Raw genomic sequence first — 25,318 nt, forward strand, 5'->3', positions numbered from 1 at the left:
GTTTATTTTAAAAAATAATAATTTAGCTCGAACACAAACAGAATTGCAGAGTGTTGACTGAAGCAGGAAGAACAATATTTATCCACAAAACTTAAAACAGACCAATTTTTCTCTCTTGTAGATGATATTTTCAGTGCCCTTCCTTGTCCACAGCTATGCTTCAGGTTCTCATTTGCACATAAAGGCATCCTGACTCCTGGGGCTCTTAGTAACAAGGCAGAGGAGAAATGGTGTCTGCTGCACATTAAATGATGTTCCTACCTCCAGAGCCTCCATGATCCAAAAAGCCAGAAGAGCAACACCAGCATCTAAACCAATGTGCAATACAAAGGGAACAACTTGCACTCCTCCCTGGAAGTCTACCTATCTATGCCCCATTCCCAGCATCCTGGCCAAGTGCTCCCACCCACGCCTGAATTCATGCCCCCCCCCCCGCCCCGCCCACAGGTGCTGTACACAGAGGTGTAGACACAGGCCTTTGCAATACTCCTCCCTCCCCATCTCTTCTCATCCAGACCTGCAGATCTTCCACCTCTCTCCATGCCTGCATGCCATACGTTTCTTGGCACAGCAGCAGTTCATTTCACAGTGATGGGATATGCCCTGGAACATAGTGGCCACTACTGCAGTTTTTTCTCATCTGTGAAGTGGCCTTTCACGCAATTGCCATTCTGATACACAGGGCTGGCCCCCTTCCTTCTGCACCAGACCACAGATTTGTAGACAACAAATCCAATAACAGCCAGACACAGCAAGAGAAGAGCCAGTATGTCCAGGCAGAAGTACTCATATAGGGAGAGGTCGTAGACAGCTGGGCGAAGGTAGGGTGCCCCATTGTGACGAAGGATGTACTCCAACCAATACACTGTCCTGTTGAGAGCATGCATTGGTCTGTCCAGGTGCAGAGCTGAGATGTGCTGGGCTGCTTTTTTGTAGCTGCAAGGAAAGATTACAAGATATTTACCTTTTGACAGAAACTTCATACCTGAGAAGTGGCCTGAGACATCCAGTGATGCTTTCAAGTCCCAAATAATACCTTGGGAGAGGGGCAAATTTCTTCCATTCTTCTTCTGAAAGCCACTCTGATGGCACTTGCCAGCCATGAAGGCACAAGCTAAAGTGTATTTTACTTTGTGTTTTATTAACAACACTGACAGTTTGGCTTGCAAGTACCTGTTCAGTGAGTTCATATGCATGGTACTTTCTGAGGGGAGTTTGCACCCTAAGACCTCACCTGGCATCAAGCAAAAGTTACACGCTTGATCAGTAGCCAAACCTTTCCAGGTACCAAATTGCAACACCTCTTCATAGGTAACAAATATAAAATGTTTTAAAAATCAAGCTCTCAGAGAACATTTCAAAAACCAGCAGTTGCATGCCTCTTAAAAAACAGGAGCTCTGTGCCCCTTTTCTGTTCCTGCCTCAGTTCTAGGAAAAAAAAGACTATATGATTTACAGAAGAAGTAGATGGACCATTACCTGCAGCTCCCTCTCTTTTTCTATGGAAAGTTTTTTTGGACAAGTTCAGGGAGGTCCCAATGGGAGGCTGTGATCTCACTCTCCCTGATGACAGGCTGGTACTAAGAGAAGGGGTCTGTTCCCCAGTATCTCAGAGCTCTATGAGAACATTACAGTCAGTCAAACAGTACTAGACTCCTTGGCAGCAAATGCTGGAGTAGCTCCTCCGGCACTGCATGTAAGAATTTTGAGGCACTGACATATGGTTGGCTGAGCAATGCTTGCAACTGTGCTTGGTACAGAAGCCACCACAGGCGGTGTAGGGGTCAACACAAAGACACGCTTGTCCTACACACAGCCTGCACCAAGGAAGAGCTTGATGCTTCCAGATGCCTCACCTGGGATCAGAGATGACTGCGGTGACAGCCTGGTAAAGTTCCTCTTCTTTTACTCTGCTCCAGTCCATGAGGATACCCATGCCCTTCGCCTGCACTCTGGTCATGATGTCAAACTGGTCCCCATAGAAAGGAAATCCCACCACTGGCACACCGTGATAAATTGCCTCAAATACACCATTCATCCCACAGTGGCTGACAAAAGCTTTCACATTGGGGTGGCCTGCAGGTAAAGAAACAGTAGCAAGTCAATGCCTTCCATGTTGCAACAGAGCGACCAAGGGGTTCCTCAATGCACAATGCTGATGTATGTTTGGGGAAAAACAGGCATGCTGAGCAGAAAGGATGCAAGCCTTTGGGAATACATCTGCCTTTTGGCAGCGCAAAACTGCTGAGCAGAGCATGGAGGAGAAGGGAGACAGGAGACAAGAAGCTTCAAGTAGGTGTTAGGTGAGGATCATGTTCTGTACAGATCAGACACACAAGAAGCGACAGACTTAGATCCACACAGGTGCTGCTATCCTTATGTGCCTTTGCTGTGGTTTGGGCTAAACTCCAGGGGTGTTGCTAGTGGCACACACATGCACAGAACCTAGCCTTACCTAACAGGTCATTCTGGGGCAGCCACCCCATCATCAGTGTATTCTCACCCAGGTTTCTTGGCTTCTGACCAAAATATCTGTGGGAGGAGACAGAGAAAAGGAAAAAAGAAGAGAAACAAAATAAATTCAATCAGATCAAGAGACAGAAAGCAGATTCTGTGATTTGAAATTAATCACCCCTCAACATTGTTTTTCATCCAACTCAAGTGGAAAATGAATCCCGTTCCCTTTTCACCTCCACACCACCCTTTGCGGGAGGCGAGCAAATGCACCAGCCATCTTCTCCACCAAATCGCCTGGAAGAGCTCGGATCCCGATGCCAAAGGAGACAACAACGACACCTGCCTCTGCTGCTTCCACCCAGAGACGCAGACCCTGTGGGCAAAACACATGCAGCTGCCTTGAAGTATTGCAGCAGAAAGGCCCTTCCCCACTCTTACCTCTGTCAGGAGAAAGCTGTCCACAGAGAAGATGAAGCCAAATCCACCCAGAGCACAAAGCTACACGGTTTTCACCACACAATGAAATCTAAAACCACTGTGATTTTTGCACCCAGCCAGGAAGAAATTACTTGAGCACCTACTGGTCTTGAGAGTTTGCAGGGAGGTGTCCAAAACCTGCATTTCATAGCATTGTCTCCTGTTCTGGAAGTAACACAGTTACTCTTTGACAAGAAGGGTTCTGGCAACAGAAAGGCTGCATAGGAACAGCCATGGCAGAGAAGGAAATTGTAGTAAAAAGAGGAAGGCTACTTTCCCATTACCTCTAAGACAGGAGGCCTGTCAGGGTCTCTAGCTACAGGCTGATACAGGAGACAAAACATTACATCGTCAAGAACCACTTCTTCCTGAAGAGTTCCTACAAACTCTCCAATGTCAAAGGCTCCTGGAGGTGGCAGGAAGTCATGCCATCTTGACAGGAGACTTCTACCAATCCTTGATAGCTACTTGCAGACAGCAGATTTAGGTTTTGATCACTGGACAGAGAGGTAGCTGCAGATCCAGTAAGACCCACAGTTATTTGCCCTTCATTTAGAGGCTACCTGTAAAGCTATATAAACAGATCTGTATCTAGAACACAGTCTGTACATTTTTTAACCAAAGCCAGAAGGTAGGAGGGAGAAGAAATCTGCAACCACAGCTGCTGTGAAGCAAACATGGACTATTCCCTCTTATGCCAGGCTGGGCTGAGTCTATTGCTCATTATGAATTCTGTCCTGCTTCAAGTTTCCCATGCATTCCAGTCAGAAGCATTTTAGAATTTTTTTTTTATTAAACTTCCCTATCTTGGAATACATATACTTCCTAAAATAAACATGTAGGAGAACATGAATTTTAAAAAAAATCTTTTAATAAAAGAGAAAACTAGAGTGATTAATTCAGAATATTAATTATAGTCTAAAAGTTAGGGGATCAGAGTACAAAAGAGTTACAAAGCACATTTTAGTGTTACTCTCTGGGGATTTTCTCCTTTGTTGTATGCTTCAGAGACTCAAGCCTATCTTTTCAGAAATGCTTAGAGTGACCTAAAACAATCAAAGAATCAAAAGGTTTACAACAGATATTTTGGTTTTCCCATTCTTTTGAGTTTCACATTCCTTTGAGAGTACAACCTTTGAAACTGCTACAAGAAGAGAAATTGCTGGCTTTCCCTTTCTAAATAAATGTACAATGACTCCTAAACCAGATGACTATGTCATCCATTATAATTGGTCCATAACATTAACTTTTCAGACACAGCATTGAAGTTGCCAGGGAAGCATGGTTGACCACCAAATGTTCTCACTTTCTCTCAAATACATATCTATATTTAACCAAGTCCTAATTAGAAGCAATCAAAATCATAGTGTTTCAAATAGGAGGAAATAAACATTTAATTATGTTTCAGATGGGACATTCTTTAAGGTACACCTAGACCTACAGACGGTCTCTCTTCTGCTGGCATCCCAGACATGCCTACCTGCTAGCATGACAGCCACCACCTACTGCAGGGCTCTGGACTTATCTCCATCATTCTTTCCTCAGGTGCCTTGGGGTCTGTTCTGGAAGCTGTGAAGCACATGAGTAATGCCCTAGCAAACAACTCCCTTCTTTATAAGGCAGGTGTGTACGTGGCCAGGTTGGACCAAGCCAGAGTTTTGCAAGAGCGGTGAGGCAGCCACCCTCTGACACAGCTTTCGGAGTACCCTACGTGCGCTTCATTACCTGCAGGCCGTGCCACGTGGGCAAGGCTCATGTGCAATCAGACACATCTGGAGAGCTTCTTTATAAAGCACCTAATCTCATTTTTTTTAACTGAAAAATATTGGCACCACAGCATCAGTTAAAGTTGCCATTGGAGATCTTGACAGGCCTCTAATAATTTGAAAGTTGAAATCTTTTCTCCATTTCAGACCCATAGTCAGAGCACTGGGACATCTTGACTGCCCAAGTTCCACTATCCAGGTTTATTTCCCCTCAATGTTTGTAAAAGTGGTAAGACAAGTCCTATTCTATTTCAATACTGTCTTCAGCCAGAGGCTTTAGGAGCTTGAACCTCTGGATTTATTCCAGAGATTAGTGAGGCATAGGCTGGAGAAAGCCATTAGAGGAGTTTTCAGGACTGAACCTTGAGAAAAAGGGGACGATACCATTCAGTTTTCCATATTTTGGGATTCTGCACTAAACTTAATGAAGGAACAAGAATAGCTCTTCCCCTGTGGTTTCTTAAGACTACAACCTCAAGGACAGAAATGCTCTGTGAGAAATAGGGTGAAGGAAGAAATTCTGGATTAACATATCAGTGACGAAACAAGGAAGATTGTTTTTCCCATTTCCACTTTAGCATAGGAGCAAACAAATGATCCATTATCAAGCCCTAGGGGCAACACTTTCATCTTAGGAATTCCACACACCATTTTATATCGACAGTGAGGCCAAATCCCACTTCAGATGGGATTCTAATTCTACATCCTCCCTGCAGCCTGACAGCCTTCAGTGTTCTCTGTCTCACTGATGCACCCACAAGCACCAAAACACAGCAGCTTTCCAGACACTTGGGGCTTCAAAACTTTTACAAGGTTCTTCCAAAGAAGATCTGAACTAAGTAGCTTCCCCAGTTGATAGATCATAGATCAAAGCTTTCTTACACTTACCACTGGAAGGGGCTTTGCAGGCTCAGCGAGGATCCCCCCTGTGAAAATGACATGGGGGAGCGTTGGACGGGGAAAGTCCAGCACCACATCATTACAGAGGAAGAAGAGACTAGTTCCATGAACAAGATCCAACATGGATGTCTTGGGCTCCACGCTATGCTTCTCCATGAGACGTTCAAACTTGGGCAGGATGACCAGTTTTGTAGCCACACGAGTGATTATGTAGACTAGGAGATTCCAAGTCCTACCAAAAAAGCCCATCCTGTCTGTCATCAGGGAGTTGAATTCAGGGACATAGGCAATGGGGGAGGTGGCACCAATCTCTGCTGGGAACCAGAAACCTGTGGAAATCACAGCATATTTGACATGTAGGATGTGGGCCAGGATAAATCCACACATCTCGTTGGGATCCACCAAAAGCAGGTCAAAGTGCTCCCACTGGAGTTTCTGCAGAAGGGTAGAATTTCCCAGTACTAGGTCACAGTTTTCCAGGTACTTCTCCAAAAATGAAAACACCTCCAGAGAGGTCATCTTCCCTTGAAAGACACGCTTTATCTTCTCCTGCACCCAGGCATCTGCACTCTCTGTGCTGAAGGTACCCCAGTACCTCTGCATGCGGAAGCCAGGCAGGGAAGTTTCCACATCTCGACCCTCATGAAGCAGCAGCACAGGGTCATGGCCCCGGTCAGTCAGTGCCTCTGCCACCCGCATGAACACTCGCAAGTGGCTGTCAAAGACTATGGTGGGCATGACTAGCACCTTGGCACCGTGAGATGGCTCCACAGTGAATGCAGTCACTAGGAAAAGAAGAGCAGCAGAGCATGGTAGCACCTTCATCATCTTCATCACTGCAAGGAGACAAACACACCATTAATGTCGCATCTCTGTCATGCATTCAGCAACTAACAGCTGCGATTGTAGCTACAAGCCAGGACTCATGAGCTGGGAAAGGAGAGCAATCTGGAGTTCTTCACTGGGGAACATACCTCCCTGTGCATTTTGCCTTGCCCTGTAAAAAAAAAAAAAAAAAAAAAAAAACAAAAAAAAAACACAAAAATATCCCAACAACCAAAGTCAGACATCAGGGAAGTTTCCCAGAAAACCTCTTCTCTGTGCTCCTAAGGCTCAAAAACCAGCAGACTGACTTGCAGAGAGGTACTGAGGGTGAGTGGCTGGAGGAGCTATGCTGGGTCACAGCACCAGCAGGGACACTTGCTGCTCAGTCCCTGTTTACCGCTACAGAACCAGCTCAGCTGGATTTTATTTTTATTTCTGTCCAGCCAGAACAGCTGGTTCTCTCTGAGCCCTTGATGTCTGTGCAAGCTCGCAGGGAGGCCTGCAGAGCTTGGTGGAAATGCCAAGAGGTGTGCTCTGGCTTTGGCCCTCACCTGGCTGGCAAGGCACCTCACTCAGCACAAATGGGGCAGGAGCAAGTCCAGGTCACAGCAGGACCCACTGAGAGGAACCACAATCCCAGAGAGCACAGCAGCAGTCTGGACAGAGAGCTGCTCTGGTATGGCTCAGTCATGGGAGGCTCTGGGAAAAGGAAAGCAGGTTCCAGGACACTCATCCACTAGAAGAAGGCAAACCCAGAGATGACATGCAACACCTGTGGCACACTGATACCCCTTAGTCACACTCCTAAAGCCGTCATCCCCTCTTCAGTTTAATGAAACACCCAAGATTTCTGTTGTGTAAGGGATGTTGCTACATCACTGGAAGCGAACGCGCCTCACCCACACCTAGCATTATTTTGGGAGAAGAATTATGTGATAATTATTTGGGAATAGTCAGAAGCACGGTAGTTTTCTGAGATCCCAGTTCAGACATGCCAGGGAACAGCAGTGGGAAAAGAAGTTACAAAGGGAACAACTAGAAGTGGATTTTGGATGGCTCCCACAAACTAAGCCCTGGTGGGGCTGCAGGGATGTGGTAGAGTGGAATTTGGTACAAGATTTTCTGACAGCCCCTCCACTAGTGCTTGATCAATTACGAGGTAGGAAAAGAAAGTAATGGACAAGATTCTGCTAAATACAATCTTCAGGCTACCCTCAGCAGGCCTCTCTCTGGCCAAACTAAGCACATAAGGATGCAGATATGGGAGAATAAAACTGCTCTATTCTTCCTCCATTGCTTTCTTGTCCCATGTGTGGACAGGACATGGGAAAGAAGCAGAGCAGCTGCTGGTTGGGACCCTTCCCTGTTTCAAAGGCAATTCCTGCTAGTGCTTGGACTCCCAGCCTTCCCACCCAGGGTCAACTGTGTGGCTGTGCCTGCATAAGAAAAGAAACATGAGAAAAGCTAACAGATACCAAGAGGATATATGGACTCACAGAACAAGAGCTCCAGGAGAATGTACACAAAGGTGATGGGCTGGAGAGGAGAATGCATAAGCTCTGCAAGGAAAGTAAGGGTCTGCCTAGCATCCTGCCTCCCTAACAGCAGGAAACAGTCTGTCCTGTGACAAAGTGTTGGTCACAACAGAGCTACAGCCCACAAAGCTGGTCTAGTTCTCAGATTACTTGAGAGGGCCAAAGGGAATTTATCCTGCCCAATACCAAGGAAGTTAAAGCATTTGACTATGACATTCACAGCAGATCTGGGAGCACATGCTGCTTCCAGTAAGTGAGGGAAGGATGGCAGCCATGTACTCCTGATCTCCTCTGGGATGACAGGGAGCTAAGGACAGAAGCAGGCATAGGCTTGTCCTGGGGCACCTAGTGGGTCATACATGCACATAAGTATGCCAAGAAGAGTAGAAGAGGTTTTATATGTGGGGGTAGCATTGGGCAACAAGATGAAGAAATAATTCAGATAAAAGGTATAGTTATTAAAAGAAAAAAAATTGTCACCCATCTTCAGCAAGGACTGTGTTCTGCTGTGGACCTACGTGCCAGACATTGCTGAGACCCTCAGCTCAGCCAGGACCCTCTGGGGACTACCAAAAGACAAGTAAACTGTCAATCTCACCCCCCAGGTCAGGGCCAGATGCTGACACAGTGAGACTTGCAAACTGCTCTTGGTGGTTTCATCTCTTCCAAATCAGGAGCAATCCCTAAAGGTGCTGGCTCAGGAGCATTTTCTCCCTGCCCAAGCAACAAGGGAAGCTGTAAATCTTGCTAAGAGGAGAGAGGATGCCAAGCTGCAGGAAGAGACCTTTTTTCCCTATTTCTGCTCAGTACCACCAGAGAATCTCTGCTCTGTCCATGCCCAGAAAGCTATGACCCTGGTGATAGTTCCAGCCCTAGAGCTGTGCTGGACACATCAGACACACCCCTAATTTTTAGTGCTATTGGGATATAATGAAGGATGACTACCAGCAAAAATGGCACAAAGGCTCTCTGTCCCTTGTCCAGCAACTAGTCATTATTGCAGTCTCAGGTTGATAGCAAAGAAGGAAGTCTCAGACCTAGACAAGGGCTAAATGGCCCAGTTGAGGGAAGGCTCAGAATCCACCTGTTCATCTCACTGGTTTACCTCTTACTAAGACTGAAAAAAAAAGCTGCTCCATGAGCTCTGCAGCAGGATCCTCCAGCCTGGGCAACTGCTGTGGCCAGTGCAGCACAGGCTCAGCCCAGCTCTCTAGCTATGGGAGCTCAGCTACTGCAGGCTGCAGACAGGTAGTCTTCAACAGAAACCTTCAAATACCTGGGCATGGGAATGTGATTCTCTGGGAAGGTGAATTCACAGCGTGTGTCTTGACAGAGGTGCAAAATCCAGCAAATGACAGAAAATAAATGACAGATCCCACAGTAGGCCTGAGAGCAGAGTAGACAGAACCATCTCCTTATTTGTGGTCTGGAAGTCCTAGTGGCTACGTCACATAAATATTGCAAAAATAACTCTGCCACTGCAAGGGGAAGGTTTGTAACAAGAGCAAAGACCCTTCCCTGTTTTCATGAAAAGTGCTTGGCAGAGCCATACCAGCTGGCTGATTTACACAGAGCAATGCCCCTAACATCACATTTAACACTGGCAGCCAGAGTAAGGGTTCAAGGGAACTGTTGGAAAAGCCCACACCACAAATGTCACAAACGTTTTAAGTTTCATCGCTGCAGCATTCAGGGCAGCACAGACACCTCAGTAAAAGCAGGATCTGGGAAAGTGAGACTGTCACTGCAAGCAGCAGCATCCCCCTACCCTGCACACCTGTCTGCCTTCAGCTGCTGGGAGATTGCTTTCAAAGCCACAGCAATGCATTAACACTGAAAAGTGAGGCAGCAGAAAGGGAGCAGAGAGCACAGCTCTCTGAAATGCCCCTGAGAAACCTCTTACTGGGCTGAAATTTGTCCTGTGATTTTGTCCTGTTTAACATGTTTGACAGTGTATGGCTTTGGTATTGATGGAAAATTACACCAATCAGCTTAAGTAAAATAACTGAACAGCTACAGCTCTGATTTAATTCAGGTGCCTTTTATTAGGCTGAAGTACTAAAACTTCTGACAGCAAGCAGTCTAGGCAAAAAACCCCACAAAGGGCTATGAACAGGCTCAGATGCAAGGTCTGCCATTTATATCTCTCCCTCAAGTTTTTAATATTACCTAGTTCCTGCCCAGGACCTGGAAGCTCATATACATGGGACTGAATTAGTTCCCCTCCTGCATCCTAGTCCCTATACAGCTCTTGTACACAGTAAGAAAAATTTTCACTGCAAACTTCCCAGGAGTTAACAAAGCAGCAGAATTAACTGAAAACCAAAAGTAAAAGATACCTTCACCTGGATACTCTAAACTCTTCCTGGACTAAGATAATGAAGTTAGCCGGTTCTGTAGGGTATGATCCAGAAAAACCAGGACCATCTGTTACCATCACAGTGATGACAGCCTAGCTGCAGCTAATTTATGGAAGCCAGGACTCTGTGAAGGCAGGCATGTATTCAGCTCCAAGAGCAACTTTGTCACTGCAGGAGGATGTTGCACTACAAGCAGGGACTGCCCAGGGGAATCCCTAGAAAAAACCTAGAGGATATAATACTGTACAAAGCAAACAAAGCACAGGTTGAAACAGGGAAGTTTAACCAGCAATCAAATCCAGCCCAGTGCTTGGTGGGCTTATGTGCTCTGGTTTTGGTTTATCACAGACTCTGACTCCACCAGAGTCACCTGGGTAAATTACACTAATATTCATATTAGCACTATAGTATACTAATCACAGTACAGCAATACTAGCATGAGGATTTTAGTACAGAAAACAATGATAAAGGAAAAAAAACCCTTTCATAAAGAAGCATCCCCTGTCAGTCTACAGCCCTGAGGCGTTTTTAAAATATTGTTTGCACACAGACTGAATAGTGCACAAATAGTCAGCTCAAAACAACATACCTTTCCAGCATTTTTCCTTCAACATATTCATGGCAGCCCACTACAAGCACAGAGAATGAAGGAAGTCAAGATCTCCAGAGGACCAAAGGGTACAATCACAGCAGTGATCAGGTCAGCATCAGAATGATTTATACTTTTCACCACACTGGTGCTACTGCTGCCACAAAACACAAGAAGTGCTCTGGCTCATCTGGTTTGGACAAAGATTGATGTAGTCCCCAAACAGTTTTGGTACTTTGGACCATCTTCAACATCCTTCCTGTCTCATTAGAGTTATATGGAGGAAGTTCTACAGGCAAGGTGAGAATCTGTGGGACTAGCAGGAGGTTGCCAGATGATAGATCACTGCCAGGGAACCATGACACTAAAGGAAACACTGATCCATAACAATGGAGAAAAATAAAGATCTGGATCTCAGTTCATCACAGTATTTGAAACTTCACACATCTTCAAGACCTTGAGCTGGGGGATAGTGTCAGACACCACACATCTGCTTCCCCCCTGGCCTGTCATCATACATTCACTCTGTCTGGGTAGTAAGTAAGATTTCCCCCATTCAGTATCCACAGGCTTCCTGTTTATCTTCTGAAAGGAACAGAGATGGTTTGTGACACCAGGGTGCTCTGCAATAACAAGCTCTTCCGGACAGCCTTTTTCTCTTGCTTACAACACAGTTGCAAGACAGAAGCGGCTGATGTGAGACTGTGCCCCTTGTGAGTGGTCTGAGGTCTGCAGTGTGGAAGCAAGTCAGAACATTATTTGTAATCCCTGGATGAAAGAGAAAGAACAGCTTGGGGCCATTTCCAAATAGTCATGTGAGCCATAGACCTCAAAGTGAGAGCACATGGCAGGGCAGAGAATTATTTAATCTTAAAAGAAACTTTATATGACACTTTCAGACTGCAGAGAAAACTAGAAGGACACAGTGCACCAAACCTTAGAGAAGCAGTCAAGAGGAATGGAGAGGAAAAGAGTCTTCCCATCTACTGCCTTGTCATTTCAGCTTCTTTCTGCAGAGAAGTACCACATTTAAAGAAAAGTTATTTAACACGCCAGAAGGTTGAGAAATCTTGTGTAGAAAGCTATGGGGACTGATAAAGTCCTGAAAGACAAGTCTGATCACATTTGACAGAGTTACAGGAGTAGAGAAGCTAGGGATGAGTCTTATCTTCAATGAAACAATTGACGCCCTCATGTAAAAGAATCCCATAACCAAACCAAAGAGCTTCTTGGCTCTGAGCACGCCAGAGGAATGAGACCTGGCTAAGCTACCGTAAACAGGGGTTGAAGAGAGTTGCATAGGAAGAGGAGGCAGAACAGGAGATGAAAGATACTCCTGAGATTTAATCTTCTAAAGGAAGATGAAGCAAGTTACACAAAAGCGCTCTGAACGGGTGTCCGCGTGCCAGAGCTCCGGCTCCGCGCATTGAAGCAGATGCTGAACTTGAGCCTCGCCGGAGCAAGCCAGGCTGCCACACACGCGTCCGGGCAGAGTCGGGACCAGGCTGACAGCCGGGAATTCAGACCGAATTGCTGTCCCCGTCTCCCCGGCCGGGCAGCGCCCAGGTGCCATCATCCCAGCCCAGCCCAGCCCAGCCCAGCCCTGCAGCGCTCGCCCGGCTGGCAACGCCCCCCGCGGTCACCCCGAACCCCGCCGCGCATCCACCGACCCCGCCACGCCGCAGGGCGAAGCGACCCTCCTTGCACGGCAGCCGGACAGGACACGACACGAGCCGAGAAGCCTCGCCGGTGGGACAGGCCCAGATGCACCGAGCAGCACCGGCAGCAGCTGCTGCCGAGCCAGCTCCTCCCGGCCCTCGCCGCGGTGCCGGCACCCACCTGCAGTGAGTCCCGGCGGAGCGCGGCCCGAGCAGGAGGCGCGGCGGTGCGGGAAGTGGGAGGGAAGGCAGGGAGGCAGGGATGCAGCCACCACCCGCCCGCCTTCCCCTTTCAAGCCGGCGAGCGCAGGTGGGGCCGGGCGGCGCAGCCTCGGCCCACGGGCCGCACCCCTGGCCGGGCCGAGCCGAGCCGAGTCCGGGGCTGTGGCACGAAGGCGGGGCGAGAGGGGGACGGGATGGGTGCAGAGAGCTGCGCCTTCTGCCCCGGCAGCTCGACAGGCAGCGGGGCAGCGCTCGTCAGCTGCAGCTTGTGCCTCCGGCTGGCCGGTGCATCTGATCGCTGTCAGAGCATCTCTCCAGCGACCGCTGCCCGGACACCCCCAGGGCCAGAACCCCCCTTGGGAGGTGGGCAATAGGAACGCGATAGTCAGGTCAGCAAAAGGGAAAGGCTGGTGCACAAAGAATCGGGACGTGAGGGGCAGTGTTCCAGCACACAGCAGCGGGGGATGTCCTGTTGGTCCAGTTCCAGCACTAATAACAGCTGTAACTGCACCACTGTTACACAGGGAAAACAGGCCTCTACAGCAGGCCAGCAGCAGAGCAGAGATGTAGGCTAAGTATGTCTAGCAGCTGCAAAATCTCGTGAAAGGACCAGTTTTTCCTAGGTGTCAAGAATGTCACTTTGAGAGTCTCATAAAGCACTTCCCACCCCAACACTTGTTGCGCTTGCTCAGTCAGGCACTGATCTCCAGCAAGGCTAATGACATTCTTTACATCCTGTGCTGAAACTTCAGACAGCATTACATCTTCTCCTACAGCATCACATTCAAGGCAGAAGGCTGTAGCAGAGTGCTGGTTACAGAGCAACAGAGAGCCCCAATGCACACAGTGTGTCGTCCCACCCTTTCCAGAGAACCATAGTGCAAGGTTTGCATAGTGCAAAATTGAGCATTACAGCACTCAAGATCTCCGTAAGGCCCTGCCTATCAGCAAGTTTATCTTCCTTGCACACACAGAGGAAGAAGAAATCTAAGGGGAACACATAAATCAGTTATTTTAACTAGATCTGTACAGGGTTTTTCAGTTATGCCTATTCGTTCTTCTTCCTATAATGCTGGTGCTTATATGGCCACATGCCATACAGCTGATTTGGCAGCAGAATTTGAAAAGACCTGACAAGATATTCTGAAGGGAAGGGACTTAGGCAGCCTCAGTTTTTGATATAAGCTTTTACCATCTTACCCAAATTTCTCAGTCACTCACCAGCCAGCTGCACAGGCCACCTTTCACTTCTGAAGGTCTTGTTACGTGTCCACAATCATGCAAGATGACAAAAAATAGTTGTAGACAGTGCTGTTATCCCCAAGCACTGGTACCCTCCCTTTTCCTACCCACTATTCCATATATTTAACTACCAGATCCACTCAGACTACAAAGGCAGCAATCTTTATTTTCTGACACATTAAATTCTCACATTTTATAAACCTTAAAAAACCTCAAAGAGTGAAAGTATTTTAAGGAGTTTCAAATGTAAGTTCCTGATACACAGAAGAGGGCAAATGACAAGAAAGATGATGTTCAAATCCCCATGCAGAAATACTCTTCACACCTTCCTTTGGCCTCTAACCTTTACTTTCTTGTAATAACCATAGTCTCCTGGGCCCCTCTGCACTGTAGCCTTGAATCCAGGCCCCAGTGATTGTGCAGGCCTGGCCTGGGGGGGGGGGGGGGGGGAAGGGGGAGAAAAGTCCTGAAAAATGCTCGCTGGAAAAAGTTGCCACTCATGTACATGGGGGTGGCTCATCAAGTCTCATCCAACCCTCAATTAGGTGACACTGCTTTGCACACAAATATAGCTTCCTGTAACCAGGCTCTTCTCATTGGCACTCTTTGGGGAGGGAATGGAAACATGGAAATCAGGCCCTGCACTAACTCTCAGTGGCTAGCAGTTTCATCATGTGGGGTAAGCATATCTCACAGCCCACTACTCCATTTCCAAACATGCACTACCCACTATTCAACTCATACTGGCTGTGGGCTCAACTCACTGCTCCTCAAACTTGTTAACCCACTTAACAGAGGGCGAAGTATTTGGGGGAATATTTTCTACCAGATGCAAGCTGCATCTAAGGAAGCAGTCACACCACTGAGTGAATGCAAGCCCACCCCTCAGCACAGCATTATACTGTAAGTTGCTCATGAAATCTCAGTTTAGGCTGCAAGTTTCTCAACATTTTTGTGGCTCCCCATACTGAGCATACACTTGTAGCTGGTACTCCAAACCTTACAGCACCAGAGTTTGCCTTAGTGCTAGAGGAAAATGGGCGTTTTACTTCTCAAGAGGGATTTAACAGATGGAAAACAGCTCAAAGACCAAGTGATCCAACTCAGAAAAGAAATTAAGGCATTAATCATACATTCATCTTAACTTCTAACAAGCTGCAGCTCACACTGCTGGCAGTAAATGTAAGCTGGCACATTTTATGTTCAGACAGAACAAGGAGTAATGCCACACTGCAGCCAGAGCATCTGAAACAAAAACACTGCTTATCCACCTCTCTGCCTTTTGCTAAGAGGCCTCTGCAACCTCAGTCTCCTTTTCCCTTCCCCTCAAGTGCAACTTTACAGCCCTTATGCAGTTCAAGTTTCTGTACAACTTCACTCCCCAGCTACACTAATGGAAGCATTATAAAGAGTGCCACACCAGTACTATAGACCTTGGTCTTTCTGACAATAGCCCCCACTTTGCAACTGCAATCAATACTAGTATTGTTATTAAACTACTAAATCATATTTAGAGACTGATTCTGCAAACACTCTGGTTAGTGGCCTCCACAGGAGTGCAAGGAAGAGGAAAGTAGGTATTTATTGCAAGGTGAAACCACAAAAGAGAAAAGGAACCCTGTCACACTAGAAGAGTAAACTTGAAATGTCAGGTGGTGGTGGGGATTACAGCCAGAGTGCTCCAATCAGTTGCTGTTCGTACAGTAACTAGTTAGAGGCAAGTAACATTACTTGCCTTTTCAAAGGCATGAGAGTTAAACTGCCTGAAGAAATGGAAGGTTAAAATACAAGACAATGATTTCTCTTTCTTCTACTAGATGGGCAGGAAACCAAAAATAAAAATCACTGCCAGTCTTTTAAAATAAGACTGTAGAAAATATAAGTCTTGGTGGTCACCCTAGTGCCAATAACACCAGCTTAAGGATGGTTTCAAATCAGAAGACTAAAACAAAATTAGAAATAAAACAGGGTAACATCCAACCATTCTCCCACATCCCTACACCGGAGCTGCCTGCCCCACAGGGGGCTTGGGGAGGTAGCATTCCAGGCAGGCTTGACATCCATAATGTCCATATGCCCATCCAAGATGTTCTGGAGAGCAGATGGTTTATGAACTCCAATATTCTCAGTCACTGTCAAATTTGACGGAATTGACTTGGGTCGATATAGTGCCCCCACGGTAGCTGCCTCGTTTTTTCTTTGTTTTCTCATGACGGAAAGATTTGCCTTTAGTGTATTTCAGGATGTTGTTAGCTTTCTCACCCCAGTCACCAGCTGCTCCTTTCTGTGAGGGATGGAGGGGGAGAAAAAGAAATTCAAGTCAGTACCCAGGAGAGTGAAGGCAATGCCTTGCACTTCACCATACCCAGCAAATCCCAGCACATTCACACAGGAGCTGATACCACTCTCCCACGCGCCTCCTGGTGGAAAAAGTTCTCACCAAACCACTCCCCAGAAGCACACCGAGGCCGCTCTCCAGACATGGACTTACAGAGACCACTTGTTACCATTCTGGCATCACCTAGCCCTACCTTTGCTTCAAATGAGTTATCAGCCACACGGGCATCCACCTCAATCTCTTCTTCCCTTACACGGCGGAATGGAGAGGATGGCTGTTGAAAAAGAAGATGAGATACAGTAAGCACATACAAACACACAATGTTCCTTTAGTAACAACCTCCCTTCCTTGCCCTGCAAATACAGAACCCTGTTCACATCACTTCAATCTTTAAGTGTTTGTCAGATTCATCATTCTTTCCCTGCTTCAGATCAGGCAGCTCAGGAGCACTCCTGTGAAAGTATATCCAATCAGCTTTGGCCAGAATATGTTCTTATGTGCACTCCGTAGGGCTCTCCAGATAAGGTTAAAGTGCTTAAGGAAAGAATAAAAATACCAATAATCCTGTGGGCCCAACCGCCCAGAAAAACCCCCAACCAGCCTACTTGCTCAGAAAGCAGAGGTGCCTCTTCAGCCAGGTGCCACAGTCCACCCTCACTCACCCGTTTCACCTTGGGAACTGTGTGTGGTGTTTTGGCTTTGATCTTTGCTTTTTTACTGTGTGGTGTTTCTGTCTCCTGAACATCTTCCCTCTTCTGTTTCTTCCCGACTGTGCCTGTTAGATGTACAGCAGTAGAACTTTAAAGGCAGTGATGGGAAAAGTAATGATTTCTGTTCCCCAGAAAGCAAACCCAATGTTGATACAGGTGTGAGTACTGGTGTCTGCATTACTTCACCCAGAAAACAGACTGCTGTACCAGACACTAACAAATTCTGAGTGAGCAAGGACCTCCCCATTCTATCCTGATGGATAAAATTTCATGTAACAGGGTAGCTCTATATGAATGACTTTGCATACTTGAGAGAGCTCTGTTGGTCAAAACTTGCCAGATTTTGGATTTGTATCATATGTACTTGCACTTATCACTAGTGCATCACTAGTTGTTTTCCTCCTGGAGGGCTAAAGACTGAGATTATGCACCAGGGCATCAACTGTGGTGTCCCACTCCACACAGACAAAGTCCTCCAGCAGTCTGCTTTGCTGTCACTAAATCTTGTGCATGCACAGATGGCAAAACTGGCAACAACTACACAGACATGTACTTCACATTACCACAAATTTCACTGCCAGAAGCTATGCAATACAGACAAAAAGGATCCCACCAAATTCTAAACTAGCTCTTCCCTCTTACTACTGCACCAGATGGCACAAGCTAATAAAACACAGAGATTAGAATGAGTATTATTTCAGAAAGTCTTCCATTCATGCTTAGCTCAGTAACACTGCCTGACAGACCCACTTCCCACAGTGTTGATAATACCTCCATTGACTTTTCCAGTCTCTTCTTCAGAGCTGCTTTCACTGCTACTACTGCTGCCACCAGCTGGCTTAGACTTCATGTTGTTTGCAGCTACTGCAGATGCTTTTGCTTTCTCTGTGGAGGCAGTGGCTTTAGAACCATTCTGCACCCCCTTCACTGCCTTTTTGGGCTTCCCATCCTCTTCACTGGAACTGTCTGATGAGCTGCTACTACTAGAAGCAGCTGCCTTCTTCCCTGCAGTTGCTTTTGCTGCCCCTGTAGATTTGGTGGCTGGTTTCCCTGCTGGCTTTTCTTCTTCACTGCTTGAGCTATCAGAGTCAGATGTGTCTGCTTTGGGAGCTGGAGTAGAAGGTTTGGACGGTGGCTTAGCCACTTTTCCAGCTGGTTTAGCTGGAGGGCCTTTCTTCTTCTTCTTCTTCTCATCCTCAGAACTGTTCGAGCTGCTATCTGAATCAGAGCTACTTTGTGCTTTCTTTGTGGGAGCTGGTGACTTCTTTGCTGCAGGGGCTGCTGCTTTAATTGTGGGCTTCACAGGAGCTGCCTTCTTGTCAGAACTATCAGAATCTAGAATGGAAAGAAAAAGTGCCATCAAGACTAAGTCCCATTCCTTTAACACAAGGCTAACATTCAGATTCAGTGCTGATACACAGCACACTTCATTATCTAGTTGAAACAACACTGCAATGGGTATTGCTGTCCAACTGCACTCTCAGACCCTGCCTAGAAACAGAAGGGTCTGAACACAACAACATGCAGGTAGAAATTCTCCTCTCCCACCCCAATACCTGAGCTGTCTGAGGAAGAACTGGAGTTCTTCTTTGTTTGTCCAGGCTTGACAACTACTTTTGCTGGTTTGGAAGTATTCTTTATCACAGGTTGTTTACCAGGAAGCTTATTCCCTACCTTCTTTTTATCATCTTCAGAGCTAGAATCTAAAAAAACCAAAAAAACATTCTTCAAGTTAACAGGCTTCATGTGCAAGTTACCTTAGTGGTAATATGTATGTAATTTATAGGTAAGTGAAAATCAAACTCGTTTGTGGGTCAATGCTGAGCCACTAGGTAACTGGCAAGCATCTGATGAACATCTGAATGGTCAGGGGACAGCGTTCATTCTTCCATGCATCTTCTTTGTTGTGAAAAAGTGGAAACAAACAGTTTAAGTTCTCCACTAATGTATGCACAAGGAGCACATATTTGGAGAATAATACAGAAGAGGTACTGAATAAAGAACTTTAGAGAAAGTACCAGTATCATCAAACTTGGGAAGAAGAAACATTGAAAAAAAAACAATCTATGTCGTAAGGATTAAAAAAAACATACAAAAAATAAGAGATAAAATTGACAAGTATACAAAGTGAGGCAGCAACAGGCCAGTATCTCATTTTAGCTACTTCCTCTATCAGATGAGATAGCAGCAGCTTGAAAATGGAGACTCTTGAGTACAAATACATTTTTGTATTGTGTTACATGAATCTGGAATACTAAACCTGATCTATTCCAGTATTTCCCAACACTTTAGTAACAGCAATCAAAAACTTCACAGTTTTGAGAGAAACTAGGTAACAAAACAAGAAAACATAAAACTACTGACACTCACTGTGAGTGTCACACAACTTAGTGCTAGGGCTAGCTGTCTGCAGACAGAGTGGCAGCTGCCACCCAGTCCCTGCTATGGCACCAGAGATGCTGAGATATGCCACAGGAACAACATGAACTCAGAGGGAAATCGTAGCACATAGGAAACTTGCATGGGAAATACCAAACCTCAGACCTAGTCGACAGGAGAGACAAAGTACACTGCTCCCATCTCCAGGGTCACATCAGGAGAAAGCAGCCATCTTCTAAGTCTATTTTGAACTTCATATGGTGATTACATTTTTATTTCAGAAACTTCTCCAAACACATTGAAATAATAAACCCCAAAAATCTCAAGACACAGATGCTCAAGAAGAGTTTAACCATTAAACTTCTGTGAGAAACCTGATTCACAATTCCCTGCCCTTTCCATCCAGCAATATGGGAACTTTTCTGCACCTGCCAATTGTCTTGTCTTAGGGTAACACTCCACCTTGAATAGCAGGCTGCTGGTTTTCAATTTCACATCTTGCTAGCCACGGAGACTCTGAAGCTTTTAAGCTCTACACTAAAGGCTCTTAGATACACCACTATGGAGCAACTTGGCCAGTAAAAACATTAACACAAAATAATCAGAACTTGACTTCTTCAATTACCTGAGTCACTGTCAGAACTGGATTCAGCCTTCTTGCTAGTCACAGCTTTCTTCTGGGGGACAGGGATTGTTTTAGCTACTACTGCTTTGCCTGCAAAAACAAGTTTAAAATTAGTAGCCCATATCCACACCAAACCTTTGTCCCAAGATCCAAACCTCAGCAGATGAGAAAAAGCTCCATCCTCGGTACAACAGCCACTCAGCCAGCCCACTGGAAGCCATGCAAGAACTTGGCTTATTCCCACTAAACTAGGTCTAAATGACTTTTCAAATCAGCATGTGCAAATCCAACCTGACCACAGTTCAGAACCACAAGCTGTACACAGAGTTGTTTGGGATACCTTCAGATTAATCAGAAACTTCCAGAAGAGCAAACAACAACATAGAGCAAAGACAAATGGCTTTTTCGAGGAAGCCAAGACCTTGTAAAGACCTTGCTGGCACAATGTAGTACTTCCCCTGCAGCCTCTCCTCCTCACAACGTACCTGCTTCTGCCTTTGAGGGCACCTGCTCTGCCTCATCACTACTGTCTGAAGAGTCACTGCTCTCAGCCTTTTTTGCAGGAGCCTTATTAGCAAGGCCCTTCTTTGTCTGTGTTCCTTGAGGAGGTGGTACAGCACTGTATGGACCTAAGAAGAGAAACACAGCATTCACATGCCTGCATGGTAAAGTGAGCAGCACAAGATGTTTGCTGCAGTTAGAATAAAGCACTTCTGCTATTCACTTCTATTTATTCCCCTTCTGTAGCTACAATCCAACACTAGTTTATAATTTGAAAGATTATACCCATCCCACTGCTACCTCGTTTCTACTCTAACTCTCTTCTTGGAGTTCATCTGACCCAACCATCTCTGCAGAAGTTTTCTGTGCACTTTTAGAAGAACAGAAGCTTGTCAGCAAACCTTTTCAGGAAAACAAAACAAAACAAAAAACAAAACAAAACAAAAAAACCCAAACTGGGTATGTCAATTTTTCATTGTTTTTATTGACTGCCTTCTCAAATACTCTGGTTAGAGAATAAGACTGACCTTGGATGATTGACCCTCGACTCAGACCAGCTCTCTACTGGAATCCTAAAGAAGTTATACCACATTGAACAGAGGCCCATTTAACCCATCAGCTGAACTTCAACTGAACGGCCCTGGATACTTCACAAAACTCCCATTTAGTATTTTTTATGTACCAGACTTTGGCTTTTGTTTTGCAGGTGGCTTTTCATCGTCTGAGCTGTCAGATGAGTCCTCACTACTGGAACTTTTTGTGGCTTGTTTGGTTTTCCCAGGACATGCTTGAATGGCTGCAGGTTTTGGCAGAGGTGATTTCTTGGGAACAGCCTTATCAAAAGAAATATACATTAAAAAAGAAATTGCAGAAATCTTGTGGGGACAACTGGATGTGGATCTTGTTTAATGCCACAAGTCACTTAAGACAAAGGGAAAAAGATTAACAGAGGCTCTCAGATACAAATTTTAAGAAACACAAGAGCACCATTATCTTTCTAGCTCCTCTGCTATTGTTTTCTGCTCCGTGAACCCCTAATGAGATGCTCCTCTGGACAAAAGGGCAGAGGACTTACTGAAATTTAGCAACTGCCACATTATTAAAAACAACTGATTATTTTTGTGTTACAGGAAATATTTTTAAACACTCATTAGTGGAAAACTTGAAGTTACAGACCAAAAGAGAAAGAGTCAGGCCAAAGAGGCTCTAGATAATGGAGACACAATATGGTTATGACACAAGATGTTTTCCTGTAAAGGAAGGAGCACAGAAAAGTAGTAAGGAGTTATTAGAGAAGAAAGCAGTTACATGGAGAGATGTTAGAACACATAACCCCACTGTATGAAGGAGAAGCAGGTGTAAGAGTTATGCTGAGCAGAGCACCTTGCAGTCAGGTCCTGCAAGATGATAACGCCCAGTCTTACTAGACTTCCACAATGTTCATGACGTTTTTCATAGCCTCATTTACCTTTTTTGGTGCAGTCTTTTCCTCATCAGAATCTTCACTGCTGCTGCTGCTACTACTACTTGCTGCTTTTCCATTGACAACTTTGGTGGCTGCCTGGGCAGCTTTACTTCCTTTTGAGAGAAGTAGAAAGGGACATTGCAAAACACGGTATGGTAGATGACGGATAATTACATTGAAGAGTGAGTATCTTAGAGAGAAAAGAACCACAGAAGCCTATAGAGCAGGTAAGGCAGTACTGCAGAACTATTGGTTTATCCTACTGCAACCCTAGATAAAGCTTTCTGGAAACTGTGTCTTCTAGCTCATGAGAAGTTCCAGAACTAAAGGCTTAGTATAGCTCTTCCCTTCTTTTTGAGGGGAAGACAATGGTAAAAGCAAAACATGAACAGTTATTCAAACAATGCAGTGTTCAGGATCAGATGTTTTATTTGCATTCAGATCTACACCTCTATGTCAGAGGAAACTATACTGGAGTGCAAATGGCAGTGAAAGCAGATTTTCAGACTGCTATGTTACAACATATGTCTTTGCATGTAGGTACTGTCCCCAGCATTCCTCCTTTGCTTTTTTGATTCTGCACTTTACTTATGGTACACACTAACAGGTACCTGATTTAGGTGTTACTGGTTTTGGTGGCTGCTTCTTTGGTGCTCCTTCATCCGAGCTGCTTGAGTCAGAACTGGAACTCTCTGCTTTCTTCTGAGGTTGGATTTTGGGTCCAGCTGGCTTCACCACAGGTTTTGCACCTTTCTAAACAACAGCAGGAAAAACTGATTAACCTTCAAAGTCATGAAAAGAAAACAAGGCTAACAAGACGGACACATACACAGAGTGTAGAAACAGTTGTCTTTCACACAGGTTACCATTTAGATTTGAAAACACCACTCCGCATGCTTAGTGGTCAGGGTCTGAAAATCCTGGATAACAGTTTTTGCTCTAGGGGACTTCCCAAAAATGCATTGGAAGTCTCCTTTGCACATCAGTCTTCAGTTCTGCCTCCTCAAAATGGGGCAGCTCTGAGGCTGGCAATGTTCTCTTCCTTCTACAGATCACACTAGCTTGAAGACTGAAAATACTAACTGGGCAACTCCAGCTGGTCTCCTCTAGAGTACAATGTTATCACTCTTCCTCCCCTGATATCATTCCTCCTTACCTCCACTTCAAGACCACGACTGCAGCAAGAAAAAGGAAAGACAAGATTCTCTTTTTACTTAAACACACACATAAATATGAAGATCAAGCTTATAGTAGCGTCTGTAAGAAAATCTTTCTTTGCAAAGGAAGTAAGCCCTGGCAGTGTTAGGATAAAAGCAAGGACCAGACTTGGATATGAAATTAAGTGAGTGCAGGACAAAAAATTATTTTTTCCTGGGACCAGTCCAAATGGAACTACAGAAATGTCTTTTTGCATTTTATCTGCAGCAGCATGGGCACTTCATAATTCCGGACAAGTGAGCCAAATTTCACAGGCAATTCTGTTGGTTAAATTTGCCATTATTCATCACTGTCAAACGTGCACTACAGATGCTGGAAAGAAAAGCTAACCTTTGCTGGCTTCTTCTCCTCCTCTGAGTCTGAATCATCACTGGAGTCCTCACTGCTGCTCTCTGCCATCTTAGCTGCAGGAACTGCTTTTGCTTTGGGCACAGCTGATGCTTTAGCTGCAAATAAGGGAGAGCATGCATTGATGACAAGTTAATTCACAATTTTCATGTACTTATATCCTGCAATAGTGGGTATCAGGGCAAAGAGATAGATTAAGGTCATTAAACCATGACTGAAGTTCATAACACTGACTTTGTTTCTTGAGTAATGTGTGGCAGACTGCCCCAAAATGGGTAAGCAGGAAGATAAAACCAATTCTAGACTTTATCTTTGTCACACACAAATTTAAGCGCAGACTTCTATCACAAAAAAGGAAAGCCCACAAAGAAAGAGTAGCTCCAAATGGAGATAGTATTAGCTGGCTCTGCACACCTTCCAGCTTAAAGAAACCTGCTGAACAAGTACAGACTCGTGCTTGCAAAAAGAACCACTGCAATGCCACATTAAGGTTCCAGATACTTACATGTGTTTTAGCCAAATCCACTTCCTGGTTACTGATTGCTTTTTATTAATGTGGAGCAAAAGAAATAGTTTTGTCTCATGTTATGTTTACAACTGTCCTTATCAAATAAAAATCAGATCTAAGTTCAAATTCAGCTTTGGGATGGCTCAGGTTGAAGATGTATTTTCTTTCTGTGTCTCTCCCTCTCCTCATTTATTCCTTCCCTCCCCTCCTGCAAATCTATTGCTAGACACACACAATCTTGTGTACAGTGATTAACGAAAGATACAAGAACAGTTTCAGATAAAAGGGAAAAAGCACAGGGATGTATTTTTTGATAGCACTAGTACATGCGCTTGAAACAAAAAAGGGTAGAAACTTCACACAAGCAGCAGGCGAGCATGGATGCCTGCCATCTCTCTGGAATGGCTAAAACCTCCTAGGGAACACAAACTGTGCTGTGCCTAAATTTTAACAAGATAAAGAGATCACCCTTAACTAAAATGAACCTATCTTCCACGTCAGGGGCAAAAGACCTGCCGAAACCGGAATCAGTCAATACAAACCACATCCCTGATAGCTGCTGAAAGACCTCAAAAGAGCTACTGAAGTTGAGCTCTAAATGCACGTGAGGAGCCAATGCCAAACACCGTGCGGCGGTCTGCACTAGGGCCGCCCACAAACCTACCTGGCTTTTTGGCAGGGGGCTTCTCATCCTCGTCGCTGGAACTGTCACTGCTGCTGGCGGACGGCTTTCTCTTCACCTGGGCGCCGTTCGGGATCAGCTTTCTCTTCTTGGCCGCCGGTGACCTGCGGGAAGAAGGGCTGAGCGGGGCCCTGCGGGGCGCGGGCCGCGCGGAGGGGCACCCGCATCCCGAGGGGACTTACCGCAGCCAGTAGGCGAAAATGTCCAGGAGGGAGGCCGCGTTGGGGTCCTGCTCCTTCTAAAGCGAGAGAGGCCGCGTCAGTCAGTCAGTCAGCCACTGTCAGTCGGTCGGTCGGTCGATCGGTCGGTCAGTGAACCCCCGTCCCGTCCCGTCCCGTCCCGTCCCGTCCCGCCCCGCCCCTCCCCGCTCACCGCCGCTGCCTCCTTGGCGAAGGCGCGCGCGGCGCCCTGGCAGCCGCTCTCGCGCAGAAACGCGAGCACGAGGGGGAACAGATCGCTAGGCACGGGCCGCCGCTCCGCCATGATGCCCACGCCGACACGTGCCGCGCGCGC

General features: G+C 45.9%; 2 protein-coding genes across 2 annotated transcripts; both read right to left on the reverse strand.

The window, feature by feature from the left end:
- Positions 1–620: 620 nt before the first annotated feature.
- On the reverse strand, positions 621–6,620 carry LOC134046165 (2-hydroxyacylsphingosine 1-beta-galactosyltransferase-like). The gene is made up of 5 exons (XM_062496449.1): positions 5,589–6,620; positions 2,691–2,830; positions 2,456–2,532; positions 1,857–2,076; positions 621–936 (listed from the first exon to the last, which is right to left on the reverse strand). The coding sequence occupies exons 1-5, from the start codon at positions 6,432–6,434 to the stop codon at positions 621–623; spliced, it is 1,599 nt and encodes a 532-aa protein (XP_062352433.1). The 5' UTR covers positions 6,435–6,620.
- Positions 6,621–14,207: 7,587 nt separating this feature from the next.
- NOLC1 (nucleolar and coiled-body phosphoprotein 1) lies at positions 14,208–25,288 on the reverse strand. The gene is made up of 14 exons (XM_062496619.1): positions 25,178–25,288; positions 24,988–25,043; positions 24,788–24,909; positions 23,598–23,713; positions 22,661–22,802; positions 22,053–22,162; positions 21,267–21,417; positions 20,569–20,712; positions 20,084–20,173; positions 18,636–18,782; positions 17,851–18,414; positions 17,032–17,144; positions 16,563–16,643; positions 14,208–16,315 (listed from the first exon to the last, which is right to left on the reverse strand). The coding sequence occupies exons 1-14, from the start codon at positions 25,286–25,288 to the stop codon at positions 16,157–16,159; spliced, it is 2,106 nt and encodes a 701-aa protein (XP_062352603.1). The 3' UTR covers positions 14,208–16,156.
- Between the last annotated feature and the right edge of the window lie 30 nt (positions 25,289–25,318).

This window comes from Cinclus cinclus, chromosome 7, assembly GCF_963662255.1.
Source record: "Cinclus cinclus chromosome 7, bCinCin1.1, whole genome shotgun sequence".
Taxonomy (NCBI): Eukaryota; Metazoa; Chordata; class Aves; order Passeriformes; family Cinclidae; genus Cinclus; species Cinclus cinclus.

Bases quoted from the DNA above. Each gene is read 5' to 3' on its own strand.
- NOLC1 (XM_062496619.1), bottom strand. From the start codon at position 25,288: ATGGCGGAGCGGCGGCCCGTGCCTAGCGATCTGTTCCCCCTCGTGCTC. The intron at 22,163-22,660 runs GTACCTGTTAGT...TTCTCTCAAAAG, and splicing joins ACCAGTAACACCTAAATCAG to GAAGTAAAGCTGCCCAGGCA. The intron at 16,644-17,031 runs GTGAGTGAGGGT...CTTTTTCAACAG, and splicing joins CAGTTCCCAAGGTGAAACGG to CCATCCTCTCCATTCCGCCG.
- LOC134046165 (XM_062496449.1), bottom strand. From the start codon at position 6,434: ATGAAGATGATGAAGGTGCTACCATGCTCTGCTGCTCTTCTTTTCCTA. The intron at 2,533-2,690 runs GTGAAAAGGGAA...CTCCTCCCACAG, and splicing joins CCGCAAAGGGTGGTGTGGAG to ATATTTTGGTCAGAAGCCAA. The intron at 2,077-2,455 runs GTAAGGCTAGGT...CTTTACCTGCAG, and splicing joins GCCCCAGAATGACCTGTTAG to GCCACCCCAATGTGAAAGCT.